The sequence below is a fragment of the Daphnia pulex genome, chromosome 2 (genome assembly GCF_021134715.1).
Source record: "Daphnia pulex isolate KAP4 chromosome 2, ASM2113471v1".
NCBI lineage: Eukaryota > Metazoa > Arthropoda > Branchiopoda > Diplostraca > Daphniidae > Daphnia > Daphnia pulex.
The window spans coordinates 2,306,462-2,324,091 of record NC_060018.1 but is presented as its reverse complement, the minus strand read 5'-3'; the positions used below and the strand labels follow the sequence as shown (position 1 = coordinate 2,324,091).

Genomic DNA, 17,630 nt, shown 5'->3' with positions numbered 1-17,630 from the left:
ACAATCAAAAACGGAAGAAGAAGGACTTCTAAGACAGAAGAACAAAACTACCGAGAGAAGCAACAATGTAGCAACAACTTACACATCTTTCAATTGATTGGGATATTTCAAAAAAGTTTTCCCATCAAACTTGATCGGGCGTGTAATTTCCGCGGTGTCAGTGCCTGCAACATTATGAGTATTATATCGATGTTGAATTAGAACAGACAAATTAAATGATCTCTTTATCTATTTACGTACGTTTTTCGCATCGTTTTCCGAGAAATCCCGACTGACATTTGCAAACGAAACTAGCCAAAAGTGGTTGGCATACGCCACCATTCTGACAGGGTGACGATGAATCTTTACCGCTGGTAGGATAAGCGAAGATCCGGGAGGACGATGGGTGAGTGGCGGGCATGTGACCGCATGGTGGGCCTCTGTAGACGGCCACATTATGCTGTTCCATTTCACTCTCCATCAATTTTTCAAAAACCTCGCCATTAACAATAACTCTCTGAACGGCCCCTTGCAAGTTTTCCAACTTTGGTACGTCACGAGGCAACGTTAAATTATGTCTGAAAATTATGACTCGATTAGTAGAAGATAAATAAGAATAACTGCATCTGATAGTTTACCTTAGCCCTCCAATAAATAGAGGAATATCTAAGTTCAACTCGGAAAGAGGTCCTAAAGAACGTCCTTCACTCGTAGCACCATCATCTAAACGGATACTGGCTTCTTTACCGCGCCTGCTTACTAAAACTCGGTGCCAATTGAACAAAGTGACCCGTTCAGAGGAACTAAAAAAAAAACAACAATAAAACTTTGGCTTAATTCCAGTTCTTTTCTAGTTAAATAGATTTTTGGAGCTACGTGACAATGCCGGCCCCGCTGCCTAGATCCCAACGGAATTGTACGCGGCCGCCAATCAGCGCTAGCCAGATGAAGTCTCCACGGCCGTTTTCATCACGTGCCGAATAGGCAAGCATTCCATCAGATGAGCGACTGAGGAACCAAACCTCCAAATCTAAGTTCTGACTGACTTGAAAGGAACGCGCCACTGAAACGTAACTGGAAGCTGACGTCGGTGAATGCACTATATTAAATTCTGGAACAAGAATCTCATGTTTCATTCCGTCATCTGGCAAAGATAGAACGAAAAAAGCTTCCATTTAATTAAGTAGAATAGTATGGAGATAGTAGATAACCTACGCTGATCGCAGAGAAATCCTTTCTTTCCGGGAGGGCATTTGCAAGTAAAACGATTCTTTGAACTGACGCAAGTAGAGCCGTCGCCGCAAGGAGAGCTAGCGCAGAGGTCAAGAGCACTTTCGCACGTGAATCCTTAATTTCAACAGAATGTGCAATGAAATGTTAAAAAGTAGTCCAGAAATATTAGATTTTGTCTGATGTACCTGTGAATTCCGGCCGGCACACGCAAGTGTAATTTTCGCCAGTCTTCCATACACAAGTGCCCTGGTTGGCGCATGGTGTTTTCCAGCAAGGATTCTCGCCGCATTGTGTTATGCCATTCATTTTTACCACGGTCGATACGGTTGACTTGTTTATACCGTCAATTGCGTTTCCCCGTCGTTTGTTTTCGTCAAACTGTCGACCTCGTCGAGACACTTTTCGTCCTTCTGGAGGAACACGGAAAATCACCGAGCGACGACCAAGTTTTACCCGACGCATACAGCCCACGAATCCCGAGCCCGTCCCAATGCGATCATAAGTTCTGTGCAAAAAAATAAGAGACAACTTTGGTGTCAGCCAAACTTTCAAGGCTAAAGCAGCTACGCTCAATTATGGATGTGTACCTGGCTGTGGCCAGATGAGAAGGTACGGCTCCGAGAAAGGAGTTGGTATCTAAGTCAAGAGTAGAATGTTCTCCGGGTGACGTGGTAGCAACATCTTCGTCATCATCCAAGCGAAGCCAACCGTCTTGTCGGTAGCGCTGTGCCACAACACGATGCCAATGACCCAGCCGAATCGGTTGCAGGGAGCGAAGTACGATTGGTCCATTACCGAGATTGAAACGTAATTCTACGTGCCTACAGTAAACAAATTAGAGAAGCCACGTATAATCAAATAAATAAGGAAACAACACAATTCATTATTAATTACCCCGCTATGATTGCCAGCGAGATGTAGTCAGCGTCAAAATCTTTCCTCTGCTGCGCGTACAACAGGATACCATCCGTCAACAGACTCTTAAACTCGATTTCCATTGCGAACTTGTCCTGGGCTTTCATTTTCTTCAGCTCGACGAATGATTGACCATGAAAGGCAGGTGTCTCAGCTGGAACAATTTCTTCGTCTATAATTTCAAAATGGATAGGGTTTTGTTAAACAACTAAACGTATAGTAAAAATTTGCATTTCCATTCACCTGATTGAGAAAGGGCGCGCTCACAAAGCGATCCGGTTCTTTCAGCTGGACAAACACAGACAAAGGATTCCATGCCCAATGGTTGGCAAGTTCCGCCACCCAAACAAGGAAACGAAGAGCAGGAAGATATTTTGGCTGGTCCAAATTCTTCTATTCCGGAAACTGTTGCGACGTTGGCTGTGCATGAATACAAAGAAAACCATCATTAAATAGTTCACGAAGATTTCTTGCAATTTAACGATAAATGACCTACCGACGCAAGATTTGCTGTTCGAATCTTCGGCAAATCCATCCGAACACTTGCAGACTCCAAATAAGCAGCCACTATTTGATATCAACTTGCACTGGCTATCATCGATGCAAGATTCCCCCAGATATCCATGGACGTGGACGCTAGCTGCCGTGGGCCTCCAGACCGGCTGCGAAAAACCGTAGTACTCATTGGCCTTTTGCGAGCCGACTTGACTGAGAGAAACGATGTCACGACGACCCCAATCGAGTAGGGCCACGTCCGTCTCTTGCACATGGCGAGTTGCCTTCGAAACAGCCATTTCCGACTCGGCAGCCATAAGCGGCGAAATGCCAGCCGAAGTATGAATAATATCGTCAGAGCAAGGGCCTTCATAGGCCATGACAACGTTGAGTTGTTTGCGGCAAGCAGCCAATCGAAGGTCGCACTCCGATCCGTAACTAACGCCGTCCGATCCGCAAACTGTCTGCTCGGCGCTACTGGCCACTGGACAGTCCATGGGACACACGCAAACTGCCTGACCCTGCAAGTCTTGGCAGATGGCACCAAAACGGCAAGTCAGATCAGAGCAGTGACGTGATTCACTTTCAAGCGCGTCGTCGGGTCCGCTTCCTGTACCGCCGTTTCCACCGCACCCTCCTGGCACTTTGTCCACCAACTGTCCGTCCTGACAACGATCACATTTAAGGCCAACGACATTTGCTCGACAGACGCAACGCCCTGTCATTTGTTCGCAGTCGGCACGAATCGATCCCAGTCGATGACAATCGCAAGCTGCAACGCAACAAAGAACAAATGAATAAGAAATGAAGAGGAAAACTCATTAATAATCAAAAAGCTCAAAGTAGAACATATGGAAGGATGGATTAAATCTGCTGTTCCGTATTAGGAATTGGTAACGGCAGAAAATATCGTTTCTTTTTTCTCTTTCGTTCGGCTTCATTAGTCATTTATAGCAAATCCATCTCCGGCATTAATGTCCAAAATATTGAGGTCACATTCGAAGAGAAAAGTAAAGGTACATTGACGTCGTGCAAGTGGAAGATGGTAAACTTACGTTCGCAACCGTTGGCATTTGTTCCAATAGAGTGGATGCCCCAGTACCCCGAGAGACATCGATCGCAACTCCTGCCGCCCACTCCAGCCAGACAGCGGCACTGCAACGTGACTGGGTCGCAAGCTCCATCCAAAGACCCTGAAATTTTTGAAGACCAGTAAAATTAATACTCAGCGCTCAACCACAGACGTAGAAACCCGCACAGCATACGTGTAAGAAATGAATGAGCAACTCCTAGAGCTAGTGTTATCTTATGTACCTTGCTTGTTGCAGTGGCATTTTCGAGCAACTGTATGGTGAGGGGGATTCGAAAGGGATGTAGACGAATCGTGATAGTCTGAAGCGGCCAAAATTAAATCAGCCGGAGGAGTCGGGCAAGGTCCCGTGTGAAGTACCTGCAGCACTAGCCCATGATCGCATGCAGCACGCTGCATATGGCACTCTGTTAAGTAGGTACGACCATCGCTGGCGCAAATTCCCACGTCGCCGACACTCTGCGGGTCCGATGGTTCAATAGGGGAAGGGCAGTTGGTTGGACACACGCAGATTCCGTCCTCGCATCGGGCATTGTGTTCGCAGTGAACTCTTTTACACAAATCTTAAAAAAAAACACCAATAATTAAGATGCGACACAAAGGAGGCGAATCGTAACGAATAATTAAGTAGAACTTACCACAGTCGCCTTTCGAAGCCACGACGATGAACTGTTGATTACGGCAAGCGGCCTGCTTTAACTCGCACTCATTACGGTAAGTGATGCCGTCTGTGCCACAGACTTCGGTAATGGCCATCTATAAGCAGTATTCATAGAGGAAACCAAAAAGAAATGAAAAGTAACCAAAAACTTTTGTTAATAAATTATTGTGACAGGAAATTTCGGGCGTGGGTTCCGTCTGTCATCGTCAATCCTTTTTTTACGTGGAATGTGTGAAGTTCAAAACATACCTTGGCGCAAGCTTTGGGACAGACACACTCGGCTCGGCCCATTTCGTCCGTTTCGCAAGTGGCGTAGAAATCGCATCTCTTCTTATCGCAGCCGTCTGCAAGAAAAGTTTAAAAGAGTTCGTCAGTAAAACATAGAGAAAGAGAACGTATCATGCGACTATGCGTATAAGTGGAAGAAGAACAAAGGCACATGTAAGGCACAATTGTACATCATAAAGGTCGTGAGATTAAATCGGCCGAATGCGTGTGACATGAGAACGACAACGAAAATCAGCTAAGAAACTAAAAAAAGAAAAGAAATACTTTAGATTTCAAAGAAAAACAAAAAATTCGTCTTGAACGTACAAGTCTAAACTTAATTCCATATTGCAAATAAGTTATGTATAACCACATACACGAGCACAGAATGAAATGAAAATAGCCAAGTTTTGGGGGAAAGTTCTCTTGCAGAATAGTTGCAAAACTTGTAAAGAATTATTTTGAGTTTATTTAATTTCTTATCTGCACAAAATTTACTAAGGTTAGTTTGCTGAGGTAGTCATCTACTGCGGTCTACTGTTCATCAAAGTTATACGAGCCTATGCAGTGTCACGACAACTAAAATAGAACTTTGATCAATGCACGACAACAAGTACTTTGTGGGTGTCGTTACCTGCTTGTTTCGTGTCGTCAATCAAATCTGCAGCGTACGCGTCAGATCAGAAAAGAATTTAGAAGTTATGAGAATAGCAATAAAAGACACTATGAAGGAGAGACAGAGTTTGACATAGTTCCTGTGTAGACCGTGAATGCATACGCATATAGAAACAAAATTACCATTACAATGTAGTTCGGATGAAAGCCAATAACAAAATTGAAAAATCACATTGTCGTGAATGGGACGCGCACTGAGAAGAACAAAGAGCTTCACTAGCGACACAGGGAAAATCTCTCTCTCTCTCTCTTTCTTGCACGTGTTTGGGTTAATGGTTAATTTAGCAGCAACATCTTTACTAAGCAAATAGAATATATTGACTTACTGCAAAGGCCCTTGTAGACAATAGAGAGGCTCTTGTTGTGGCGACAGGACTCGTAGCGCAGACGGCACGGGTTCGTGTAGGTAACACCGTCCGTGCCGCAAACGGGATCCCACTCGCCGCCGCATAGCGGACAGTGGCAACTCGGCTGACCCGATGCAGTTTCGACGCAATATCCGCTCGTTGGGCACTGGAAATTGCTGCACGCCTCTGAAGAACCTAAAAAATAAAATAGTAAAAAAAAGACAAAATTTAATCCAATTAAATCTCCTGCCTTGTGCCGTCCTTTTACTTTGTGTGTGCCTTCAGTTGGAAAAGACCATGAACAGTTGAAAAGAAGAATGAGAGATCCCCCACACGTTCGTTTGAACAGTGTCCGTATTTCAGAATTGCGGAAGAAAAACTAACAGAATCAGAATGGAAACTACTGTCTGTCCCCTCTATATGTGGAACGAATGGCATGCCGCCGAGCACATAATCGTATTGTCGTTAGGCATACAGGGATTTCAGCTTTTTAACAAACAGGAGCAAAAAGGTTAAATTTCTTTTCTTTTTTTTTAGTTATCTCCTTTCCCTGGCCCTCATACGTAACAGTTCCTGCTCACGGCAAGAACGAGATGCGTAGGAGGTTTTCCGGCCCTACTTCTTAAATAAAAGGTCAACTTAAAAATAACGAAAGTACCGCAAAGGCCCCAATTTCAAAATAAGGCAGACGGTTGCGTGCCAGTACGGCTGCAAACTTACCACAAACTCCTTCGTACAGCAACTTGATGCTTCGCTTCTGCAAACAGGATTCGCGCTCGAGCTCGCAGTTGGATGAATACGTCAGCTGATCCGAACCGCACACGGGCCGATGGATGGGCGGGCAAGGTCCCTTGCACAGGCATTGAGGCATTCCTTTCTCGTCGACTTGGCATTCTTCGTCAGGTTCGCAACCGGCCTTACTGCATGGGTGCACACCTGTCATGGTGCGGATAAAACCAACGAGGAAAAAAATCAAACACGATCCTTTATAGTAATCATCTATAGAGTGAGCGATATTATTGTCACGCTGTATAGCGGAAGGACAGCCAAGCTTAGGTCAGGAATTAGCGAAGAAAACGGACCCAAAACGAAACGAATAAAAGCTAACCGTCGCCGTCCAATAGCACAGGACTTTGGAACAGGTTCTCCGCACTAATCCGATTGGGTAACTCTTTGTCTATTTTTAAGAAAATTTGGATTTCCTCATGCCGCATCTTCGGTTCTGATGGCAAACAGGATTAGGCAACAGTATTCCCAGATTGCGTGCAATGTGTCAGATGGGGTCGACGGCTATTTCCCTCTGCATGTTTTTTGGTTGCCTTCCATTTCAAATACATGACACGATAAAGGCATGACAACGAAACGAAATATTCGGACTCGTTCACCCGGGGTACGTCCACCAAAACCGAGACTTATTTTTTTCACAATCTTAAAAAGATCACTTGAAAACCGCTGTACTCCAAGGTTTCTACAAGAGAATTTCTGTTTCCCCCAGTTCTAACACTTTCGTCGACCATGGTGAGGACGGTAAGGAGCTTGAAGTTTCGGTCTTATTAAGCTGATTACAACGTACGTAAGTTTTACATGTTTCCTCGCGGTGAAATCATAAGTTTTTTATGGTGAAAATCTTGACAGTTTCGAGAGGTTAACCCATACGTACCCGATTCACAGAGGCCCTTGTAAAGAATGCGCAAGTGTCGTTGAGACCGGCATGCTTCTTGTTGCAGGTGACATTGCGAACTGTAACTCCTTCCGTCTGATCCGCATACAGGCTGGAAATCCGACGGACACGTATCGCCGCATCGGCAATGAGGTTTCCTTTCCGAGTCCAAAACGCAAACGGAAGGCGACAGGCATTCCACCGAAGCGCACGGATCTGTTTGTGTTCAAACGAATAATATTTTCCTCCGTCAAGTGCGCTGTAGAACGTGATGACAATCGACTCAAACGGAAATCAATAAAGATACTTTGTCCGGTTGGCAACACTGCCGTGAACGACTCACCGCAAGATCCTTGAAATTTGACGGCAATCATCCGGTTTGCCAAGCAGGAGCTCTTGTGCAGTTCACACATGTTGGCGTAATCTTTGCCATCGACACCGCAGATGGGCCGCGAACCGACACTGTCACCATAGCTCGAGCACCTGAAGTGAAAGATGTAGAGATAATTTTGTCATATAAAACAATATAAATGCTAGTGTTTACTAAAAAGTAAACAAGTTTTATGATGGAAATAATACAGACGACAACGACGGAAGTTACAGAAAAAGATTTTAATAATAAAAGGCATGTGGGTAGTTGTAGGACGGAAGGAAGATGAGGCGATATCCCCCGCGATCGTTGCAAAGCCGTCGTCAAAATTCGATGAATTCGTGAGAATGCAATGACGTCTTTCTATCGAGCAGTCGAGTCGAGTAGCAGTAGGAAGAGATTGTCGAAGGGAGGCCTGAATTATTTGACTTTATCATGCACGCTGTGTGTGTGTGTGTGTGTGTGTGTGTCGAAGTGGTAGTTCGTGTGGGAGGGACACATTCATTGGGGAAACATATCCAATACGGCAGCAACCCAAAAGGATAAAGGCAACACGAAAAAGTAAAGGTGCGTCTGCCCGGCTTAGGGGCACCGATCAATAAACATGTACTAGCCTGGCGGCCTCGTTTTCCCCCTCTCTCTCTCTCTCTCTCTCTCTCTCTCTCTCTCTCTCTCGCTCTGGTTCCTATTTCTTATTTTTCTATTGCCTCGATCCAATCATCAACCATCTATGACGTTAGATATATTGCAAAAAACTGGTAATCAATTTGGATGCTGTTGCTGTTTGGTGCTATTCGTTATTTCTGCTACACTCCATGACGTTTCTATTTTCTTGTTTAAGTTGCCGTTGAATGAGTGTACACTAAGTCAGGGTGGGTGGCTCCGGCTCACGACAGCGGATGATCTATCAATTTTTGGCATGTCGCTGAACAGCAAGGAACGTCGGTCGATCGACGGAAAACGAACGTGAATATGTGTGTCTCCCGTACTTTTAATGTTGTGGGAGGGACCTAACCTGATTCCCTATTCAAATCCGTGCGATTCCAACTCCAACGTAGTAGCGCGCCATCCTTTTCAAACGGTAAAAAAATCATCTGACTGATAAAGAGACAAAATTGAAAGGTTGGCTGAATTTCTTCTGGTTGTCATATGAACGTTTGGCCAGAAATGGCAAAAAATGTTTACTAACTTAATAAAACAAAATCCTGAGCAAAAGATTGCTTTTCGTGAATCGGTGAGAAAGCGAACCAGAAATAAATCGAAAAAAAAAGTTTCCCTTGAAAATGTTCACTGAAAAAAAAAAAAACTTTGATCTTTGGATGCCGGTAAGCCAAGAGAAGATGATGGGATTACTTGGGCTTCCTGTTTTCAGTCCGCCGCGCCCGTCACCACGGGAAAGACTTGGCGAGTAAAAAGGAAACTCCGTCGAACCCGTACCTAACACGGGCGAATAGAGAACTTAAAGAGCGCTCTTAATCTTAAAACAAACACGACTATTGCCTAAACCCAATAATTCAGTGTTGTTTTTCCGTGTACATCATAGCTGCTTTAATCGCAAAAAGGCAGTAAACTTTTGATAGACGATGTACCGTTTGAATGTATTATAACAATTCCAGATGTTGTCAATAAGCGTTCGCCTGCACTACCTTCCTTTGTGATTTCACATATCAGATTGTCGATTCGTCGAAACGTAATCAAACATTGGATGATTCAAGATAGCGGAGGACGTGTTTATTACTATTTCCGCTTCCCCTTCGTCATAGCGACGCTGCCGGGAGAGAGTAGAAAGTTAAATAAAAAGAAAAAAAAGGGCAAAGTTACGGGAGCTCCAAAACATTTCCGTTCCGTTGGGTTTATCAACTACCGTTAGGCCATCAAGGGAACTCTGCTGTCGAATCGGATCGATCCCGAGCGTTGATACGCGTCACACGTACTTCGCGACATTGGCATGGAAGTTTTCAAGGAAAACGTTCGTGAGATATTCTGGAAAAAAAAAGACTGTACCAAGTACAACGAGTTGGTGACGGGAAAAAAAATCTTCCTTTGCTCTTTTCCTTTCATCTTTTTTTTCCCCGGTCATTTCTTTTCTCACTTTCACGAAACGAAAGATATACTACAGAATTTAAAAAGAAGCAAAAGGGGGATAAAGAAGCGTTGATACTACACAACCTGGATAAAAGTAAGCCATAAAGCTTACAATTGAGGAGGTATTCATCTTGCAGGGGAATAGTAATAGGCGAAACCGAATTCAAATAGTACCCACCTCTTGCAATTCTTCCTCTTTCTTTCGTCGTGACGTTTACGTAAAAGTCGTGTAACAAGGAACGAGGGAGTCGGAAGGAAAGGAAAAAAAAAAGATTCCAAACCCTTCGAAATTGATGGGAAACGAGGTCTAGAACAAACACCTAGATGGCTACTCTATAGATTCGATCCTTTTGGGAGTGTATTTTTCGGCGTAACCACTCAACGATATTACCGCGTTGCCTCTCTTCCCAAACTTGATTTAAAAAAACAGCGCTTCACGAGAATGGTGCGTTGCGGTACGAGAAGCTCTACAACGATTGATTGTTTTCCTCTCCATCGACCCTGGGATTTTTGTTTTCGCGAATGGTTGCATTGGCTAGCTGTCATATAAACTAAAAACTATCGTCGATATTCGGATTAGATCCATGCACGGTGACGCGAGCTTCACCGGAGCACTTCCTTCTCCAAATGTCATTTAGAATAAAAATAACTTCTTTTGTAATAGGAATTTAAAAGAAAAGAAAGGAAACGCAAATTCAATTCCGACGAATGAAAGAAATCAACGAACGGAAAATATTTTTACAGACAAAAGGAGAGGGAAAATGTGATGTAAAAATAAACACTTGTAGATGATACATAAATCAATATTTTGAAAGGAAGCCGTGAAAACGCTAACGCTAATCTGCGTACAAGAGGTGATGACAAAAATGTCAACATATCGTATCCTGTATTACTATTTATAATTGGAGCCCTACGGCTTACCAACTACAGTGCGATGTGTCCAACTTTACACAACAACCACTCGTAACTTGGGAAACGAACATGACAGTCAATGCGAAATTGAAGGTACAAAATAGTCAAGACTTACTTGGTTGGGCACTGGCAGGTGGCTGAACTGGCGTCAGGGGTAGCAATGCATTTGGCTCCTGGTGGGCACTTGAGGTCGGCGCAAGGGTCCGGTTTGTCTGCGGGAAACAGGTAACACGAATCAGTTGGACGGCTAAAAAACATAAGGACGGCTGCCCAGCCACTGAAGCACGTCCAACACAGAAGGAATGACAAAAGAGCACGGAACGGAGCAGCCTTGGACACCAACATAGTCCGGCACCGATCAACACGTTTCTCGGGAGATTTTGTTTTGTTTTTCCACGAAAAGACAGCTCCGACAATCTAACACGCACTCATCGGCGAACGCGACCGCCGCGACAGAACGTTCACCAACGACGAACAGTCTGCGCCGGAGACAGTTGAAGATCGAAAAGAAAAAGGACGACGGAGAAAATGCCAGAGAAACGCGATACCAATAAAAAAAAAAAAATCTCGTCACATTCAATGCCGGTGGGTTTTTCGAATAGGTTTAGGAGTAACGAACTGATCCGTAGGCCGGCCGCTTTGCTTCTGGGGAAGTTAGGGAGTGCACAAGTAGAATTCACTTTTTTATTCCGACTTCACCTTCTTCCTTCGTCTTTGTCGGCGTTCAAGTTTCTTTTAAGTTACTTTTCTCTCTTTTAGAATTTGTTAAGACTCGAATCAAATATCGATCCAGTGCGGTGTCGCTACTAACAACAGAGAATCAAAACAAAAAGTAGGATCGACTAGGAGAAGAAATTACGAAAAGTGCACAAGAACGAAAACAAATGAAGGGAAACGATCGCGACGTTGTGCAAGTTAAAATGTAGTCCCTCGTCCACATGACACGATTGCTGGATCGTTTCTTCTGCCCGTGTGGATGTTCGTCGTCAAAAAAGGGGGGGGGGATCGTTTTTCAATGGATGAATGATTCTGGAAATGTCGGTTTTCAGTCCATTTTCCTGGAAACGGCTCCCACGAGAAACTTTTTTTTTATGCGGTGACCTATTCCTGTTGAGGCTTGTAACCTAAAAAGAAATACACGCGAGCGTCAACAAGTTCCAGAGCGTATAGACGACACAAGATTCAAGAGTTCCAACTTGCTCTTTGCCGAACAGAGAGCCGTTGATTGCGCGGTGAGACCATGCCCAGCAAACGAACGCGCATCGAACTCGGTGAGCCGGGTCGCTTCGTTCGGGTTGAGCCGACTTACTAGACTAACGGCTGCCTTTCCTTTACCCACACACTAGGTCGGTCTTCCCCCGGCTCTTTTGTTTTGTTTTTTTGTTTTCGTCCCTTTTTTTTATTATTTTTGGCGTTCCTGTCACGAAAGGACCGGGGATGTGCGCGCGCGCGCGCACTAGGCAGCCCGCACGGTGCACAAGAGAAATGGAGCGTGAATAAAGACGGACGTTTCTGGCGGACAAGCGATGTGTGCGTTAAAGATTTCAAAAGTTGAAGGCGGGAGATGGGAGGAGGAGGAGGGAGGTTGGCGTCAACGGTGCCGTCGTTCAAACAATATGAGGTGTCCTCCTTGCAGTCAAGTGTCTTTTGTTGGGAGAGGGTTTCACATGGGGATAGTTGGTGAGAGAGAGAAGGCCTGTCTACTTGGCCGTTCTAGACAGACACACACACACATGTGTACGCGTACAGAAAACAAAACACTCCTTTACACCCGACAATAGCTCCGTCGGGTGCGATTCTCGGACCCCGCCCGAGCTCAACCCTTTACTTTATTCACTCCCGCCTTCATGAAGGAAAGCAGCAGTTCTTTGTCCACCCAACCCCCCAACCCTCTCCTTTAACCTCATACATACATCACGCGGGAATTGCTGGCAGTTGGGTGGCGCTAAAAAGAGGCAACCAGACTGGGAAAGCTAGTGAACGCTTCAATTCCTTTATCGCCCTGCGTAAGTCGTCGATGTATACATCGTCGACGATGTGCGCACAACTCACAACTGGCATGGAAACACAAAGAAACCTCTTCAACACTGGGGCGATTTATGGGCCCGCATACACAGTATATCTAGCAGATAGACTGTCTACTCTGTTTCCCAGCAATTTCAAAAGTTGGCGCTTATTTCCTTCTAGGCGATCGAGTGCGTAGTATGTGAGAAAAGAATCGCTGAATAAAAAAAAAAGCGGCTAGCACTCGACAGCCGATATCTTTTTATCGGATTACTGCACACATCATCAGGAGCAATCGAGCTAGGAGAGCTAGTTTCCAAACTGGCGATGCTCCGCAAACCAATACTCTGCAGACAAGATATCTAGTCCCCCCCCCCCCCCAACACACACACACACAATTCAAGTGGATTCCACCCGAGAGAACAGTGGCATCGATTGCTTTTTCCCTCCTTATCCCAATGTTCCGTGTCGTCTAATCCCATTCGATATTGGCGCACGTTTCGTTTGATTTTTCGGCCCACGCCCTATTTTATCTCAATTCTCGGTGGACCGGCCAAAGCCAATGTTGACGAAAAGCCTGCGAAAAGCTTGCGGTCTGAACACACCCTGGGCTGAGATAACAAACTCGGAAAAGGTTGAATGTGTTAAGACTTAAGGTGTTGCGGGATTGGCACTATCTTTTTTTTTCCTTCGTTTTTAGAAGAAAACGCTTCGACTTTTAGAAGAAAAACAAAACGTCGAGCGCGTGAGCCGCATTGGGGGTACAATCGATTAATGCGATGCGGTACAGGGAAAGGGTGTGAAGACTGTCGGGCGGAGTTGATGTTATTATCGCAGGCTAATTACTGAGCGCCGGTTTCTTTGGTGTGGGTATAAAGGATTAGTTCCTGTCAGTGTTACTGCTCTTCTCTTTCGGTCGTATTGCGATCATTAAGACGACGTGATAAAGAGAAAGAAAAGAGACAAGGATCACTAAGTTCTCTGATCGAGAGAGAGAGCGAGAGTGGGAAGCTGGCTATATACAAGACGGGAGTTGCGGTATACATTATACAAAGAAATTAAGACGCCCGACCGTATTAGTACCGCCACGAGGACAGAAACAAAGTACTGTGTATATGTACTCTGCTAGTCTCTTTGCCGCATTTCTTCGACTCTTGGTCCCGTTTTCTTTGTCTAACAGCACGCCGTCTTAGCCCTTTTTTTCTCCCCCCTGATAAGTGAAGTAGAAGGAGGGAAGGGCAATCTTCGGCATGATTGAATCATCAGCTGAGACGGGCAGAGGAGGCGGTGGTGTGCTGGATGCGACTTGCGAGCGGAAGAAGCCGGCTTGGCCAGATTGAGATTTTCCATTATTATTCCCATCAAGACCAAGCCTTGTTTCCCCCCTTCCTTGCTCGACCTCCAATGATGTTCCCACTCACTAAGTCGCCATAAATTCCCCAGCTGATGAGGAACAACACAGAATTAAGAGAAGATATAAAAGAAGATCCTGATAAATGTTGGAAAAAAGACGGGTAACTTCCAGATTTAGAAGTACGGTCTGGTAAATAATAGCCAAAAAATCCAACTTCATCCCAAAAGTAAGGATTTTCATAGCCAAGGGGAATTAACGTCGTTGAGCCGGGGCCTTTTTCTCATTAGGATGAGCAACGCAAAATGGCGAGTCTTAAGTTGACAGACAAAAAAAGAAAACGTCAGCCAGAAAGTTGAAAATAACTGGACCGCAATTCTTTTTAAATTCTTCATCCTCTCATCTTTCATTAGAATTCCACGCGAATCACGTTTGACTCGATTACGTTAGGTCTAGCGAGACCAGGGGAAACAAGACTAGTTTTGACTACTGTCGTGACTACGTCAGTGAGCAGACAAAAGTTCCTGAATATGAAACAAACAAACAACAAAGTCAGCCCACAGAAATGTGAGTAGGATGATGAATCCTGTTTGGAGATATCCTTTTGTTGCCGATATTATGTTGAGGTTTAACTTAACTAAAATTGTTGCTCGCTAGTCGCTGAAGGAGATATTTGATGCGTTAGTGCATTAAGTACTCGGATTCCTGAACGAAATTGCTATCATGTGCGCATTGTACGGAAGTACACGCTAGAGATTCTGATGGAGGGTCGAAGAACAATAAATACAACAGTAGGGATATATGTTGGTTTTGAGCTTATTCGAGTATGCCATCGAGTTGAATAAATTGAGTCTCATCTTCTTTTGTTTCCCGTGGTCCGTAAATACCCACCCTCCCCGTTCTCTTGTCTCTCTCACTTATTCAGAAGGACCATAGGATCTCGATCAAAGGGAATTTACGGGGTGGAAAACTTTGTGATTGCGTCCTGCATCACAACACAGCACCAGACAATTGGTAACGCACCGTAAACAACCCCCAATAAGATTCTGCTGGAGTCACGGTAAAATTGACTCATAGGAATAAAGTTGATGACGTCGTTCGCCAAACGAGAATTGTAATCGTGTTATTCTGAGTAATTCAAGTGAGCTCAGCAGATATTGCGTTCTTGGTTCGTTAAAAAACAAAACAAAAAAATTCTAAGTGCTAGTTTAAATAAAATAACATCGCTTACTAATCAATACCAGCACCTTCTTTTTGCCTTCTGGTGCACCCAAAAGAGTTCAAGGGAATTTAGTCGCGTTCAAACCGATGATAAGAATAAAAGAAATTTCGAATGAAAAGAAAAATCTAAATTTAAAAAAAAAACTATAAAAATTAATGGATCACGACTAACCATCAAGCACAGCAACCGGAGATGCAGCAGAAGCAGCTCGACTGTCGAATGGAACATCTGCAAAGGCAAGAAAGAGAATATAAGTTAAAACAAATTGAATCAATTATTTCAAACTGATATTCATATGCTGGCAATCAAGATAAAAGGGTATCCATTGAATGAAACCGTCTCAGTTAGAAACAAGTGCCAGATGATTTAGTATTTTAAAAACGAAGCAACTGGGACGTGAAATGTTCTTTTTTCTTATTCTTGAACGCTTTACTCTTATTTCCTCGGGTAAAATTTCGATCTGGCATTTTCAATGTTCACGTTCCGAGGCTCAAGGAAACTCACACCATAAGACTCATAATCATGTCAAGTTCGGTCTACTTGTTCCCACTTCAACAAATTTCGAGTAGACGCAATAGGTTCACGCAATCGTTGCGCTCATATCCTTGAAATTGAATTGTCGATTCTGAAGAGGCAAACAAACCAAACGGAAGCGATATTTTGTAACTCACCGTCTCTTTCACTCGAGAGTTTCCAGAAAACAAATAAACAAAAATGGAAATAAACTCGGGGAAACGTTTACTCTCATGCTACGTGACGTTCAAAACAAACAAGGAAACTTAATAACGAAAGACGACGTGTACGTGCATTGTTCCATGTTGGGAGAGAACGGACGTTTGAAGTGAAACCAAGCAGCGCTTCTCGACAGATAACAGAATAGCAGAGTTCAATAAAGAACATGGACGTTCCTATACCGTTGTTGATGTACGAAATAACAGCATTTCACAACATCCGAAAAAAATTGGTGAAATCAATACGTGTCACTCTTTTGTCCCTTGGTCATATTAAAATGCAAAACTAATACAAAAAAATAGGACAGGGATCAAGGCGTTGCTTAAAACAAAATAGAATACTGCGATTCTCGTGCGCAATTTCAAGTGCATCATGACTAAGCGAATTCTCGCGTCACTTTTTCTCTGCAGCGTGGCGTTATTGACCCACCATCGATTCACTGACACGTTCTAGATGACAAAACAAAGCCAAAGAAAAAATGAAATGGATGGATCCCATCCCACGCACCAAAAGATGGCATTTTTGGGTGATTGAGATTTTTTGAAGAAATCTGTGCAGCGCTATACCGTCGACGTTCGATAAAACTCACGGGCTCCCCCTCTTCCAAGAGTAGTGAGGTGACAAAAAGTGGCACTGAAAGGTAGCTAATCCAATTACCTACGCGTCACCGACAAGACCGTGGAGTTAAAGACGCGCGCGCCTCACCGCCCAAAAAGAATCGTGGGCGGACATGAATACGTCACGCTTTTGAAAATGACTTAACAAGGTACAAACGGAACGCATGGAAAGTGAAATACCAACAAACTTAGTTCACTATCGAGCAGAATAAGACAACAAAAAGGCACAAAGCTCAGCGAAAGTCTCCGATACTAATTAAGGATGAAAAAGGGAAATATTTGTCGCTGGTTTCGTACGTTTCTTTTATGTTGGGCCCCCCAGTTATTCCTCTCTTTCGGTATCGACCGAACGAAAAGCAAAGTCTTGCTTCTCGTTTCTACCTTGCTTTTTTGTTTTGCTATTCAATAAAGAAAACTCGTAGAAATAAGGGAAGAAATCGGCGTAGGAGGAGTGCAAGTTAATTAGACATTCCTTTGTAGAGGGTTTCAAAACACTCCCTTTTCTAACGCTATATCCTCCATAAAATATCAAAAGAATAAAAACGATGGGCTTCTTTGTTGTTGTTTCTAAAGGACGAAATCATTCCAGTACTGACCAGCTCTCGTAGACCAATAGCTGGGCCAATAACAAAAGGTTGGGGGAAAAAGTAAACTCTCATCGATCAAAAACCTCGGCTCGAAGGAGCCAAACGATGCGACCTCCCACTGTGAGAAGTGAATCGAACTCGATGGTCGACGGCGACGTCGCGCACTCGAACGGTTCGCACAGCAAAAGAAAACGTCAAAAAGTGAATCCAAGTGACGAGTGAAAAAGTACAAAGTACAGCACAAAAGAGTCAACTGTTCGCCGAATCGGCGACTAAGTGGAACATTCACTACATTTGCGCATACAATATACGAACTACTATAGGGCCTGAAAAATCCAAAAAAAAAAAAAAGGAAATAATAAACGATGGGCAGATGGGGAATAAAGGATGGAGCGCAGCGGGTGGTACAAATTGGACCATTAACTTCA

The 17,630-nt window shown here is 44.0% G+C and overlaps 1 protein-coding gene across 17 annotated transcripts in view; it reads right to left on the bottom strand.

Moving 5' to 3' along the window:
* Nucleotides 1-17,630, bottom strand: part of LOC124188618 (agrin-like) — a 50,607-nt gene that overhangs the window by 1,237 nt on the left and 31,740 nt on the right. For 6 of the 17 annotated variants that reach the window (XM_046581369.1, XM_046581376.1, XM_046581362.1 and 3 more), the window contains 22 exons: nt 15,438-15,494; nt 15,276-15,305; nt 10,805-10,901; nt 7,666-7,805; nt 7,323-7,538; nt 6,383-6,598; nt 5,642-5,857; nt 5,275-5,301; nt 4,623-4,717; nt 4,351-4,468; nt 3,937-4,275; nt 3,678-3,815; nt 2,624-3,394; nt 2,371-2,547; nt 2,107-2,299; nt 1,800-2,033; nt 1,398-1,717; nt 1,195-1,326; nt 856-1,123; nt 618-782; nt 241-557; nt 83-164 (listed from right to left, as the gene is read on the bottom strand). In XM_046581369.1, the coding sequence (XP_046437325.1) occupies nt 83-164; nt 241-557; nt 618-782; nt 856-1,123; nt 1,195-1,326; nt 1,398-1,717; nt 1,800-2,033; nt 2,107-2,299; nt 2,371-2,547; nt 2,624-3,394; nt 3,678-3,815; nt 3,937-4,275; nt 4,351-4,468; nt 4,623-4,717; nt 5,275-5,301; nt 5,642-5,857; nt 6,383-6,598; nt 7,323-7,538; nt 7,666-7,805; nt 10,805-10,901; nt 15,276-15,305; nt 15,438-15,494 (4,348 nt within the window). Of the gene's footprint in view, nt 1-51; nt 165-240; nt 558-617; nt 783-855; nt 1,124-1,194; nt 1,327-1,397; nt 1,718-1,799; nt 2,034-2,106; nt 2,300-2,370; nt 2,548-2,623; nt 3,395-3,677; nt 3,816-3,936; nt 4,276-4,350; nt 4,469-4,622; nt 4,718-5,274; nt 5,302-5,641; nt 5,858-6,382; nt 6,599-7,322; nt 7,539-7,665; nt 7,806-10,804; nt 10,902-15,275; nt 15,306-15,437; nt 15,495-17,630 lie in introns of all 17 variants that reach the window. The other 11 variants (XM_046581371.1, XM_046581378.1, XM_046581364.1 and 8 more) reach the window with 4 other exon arrangements.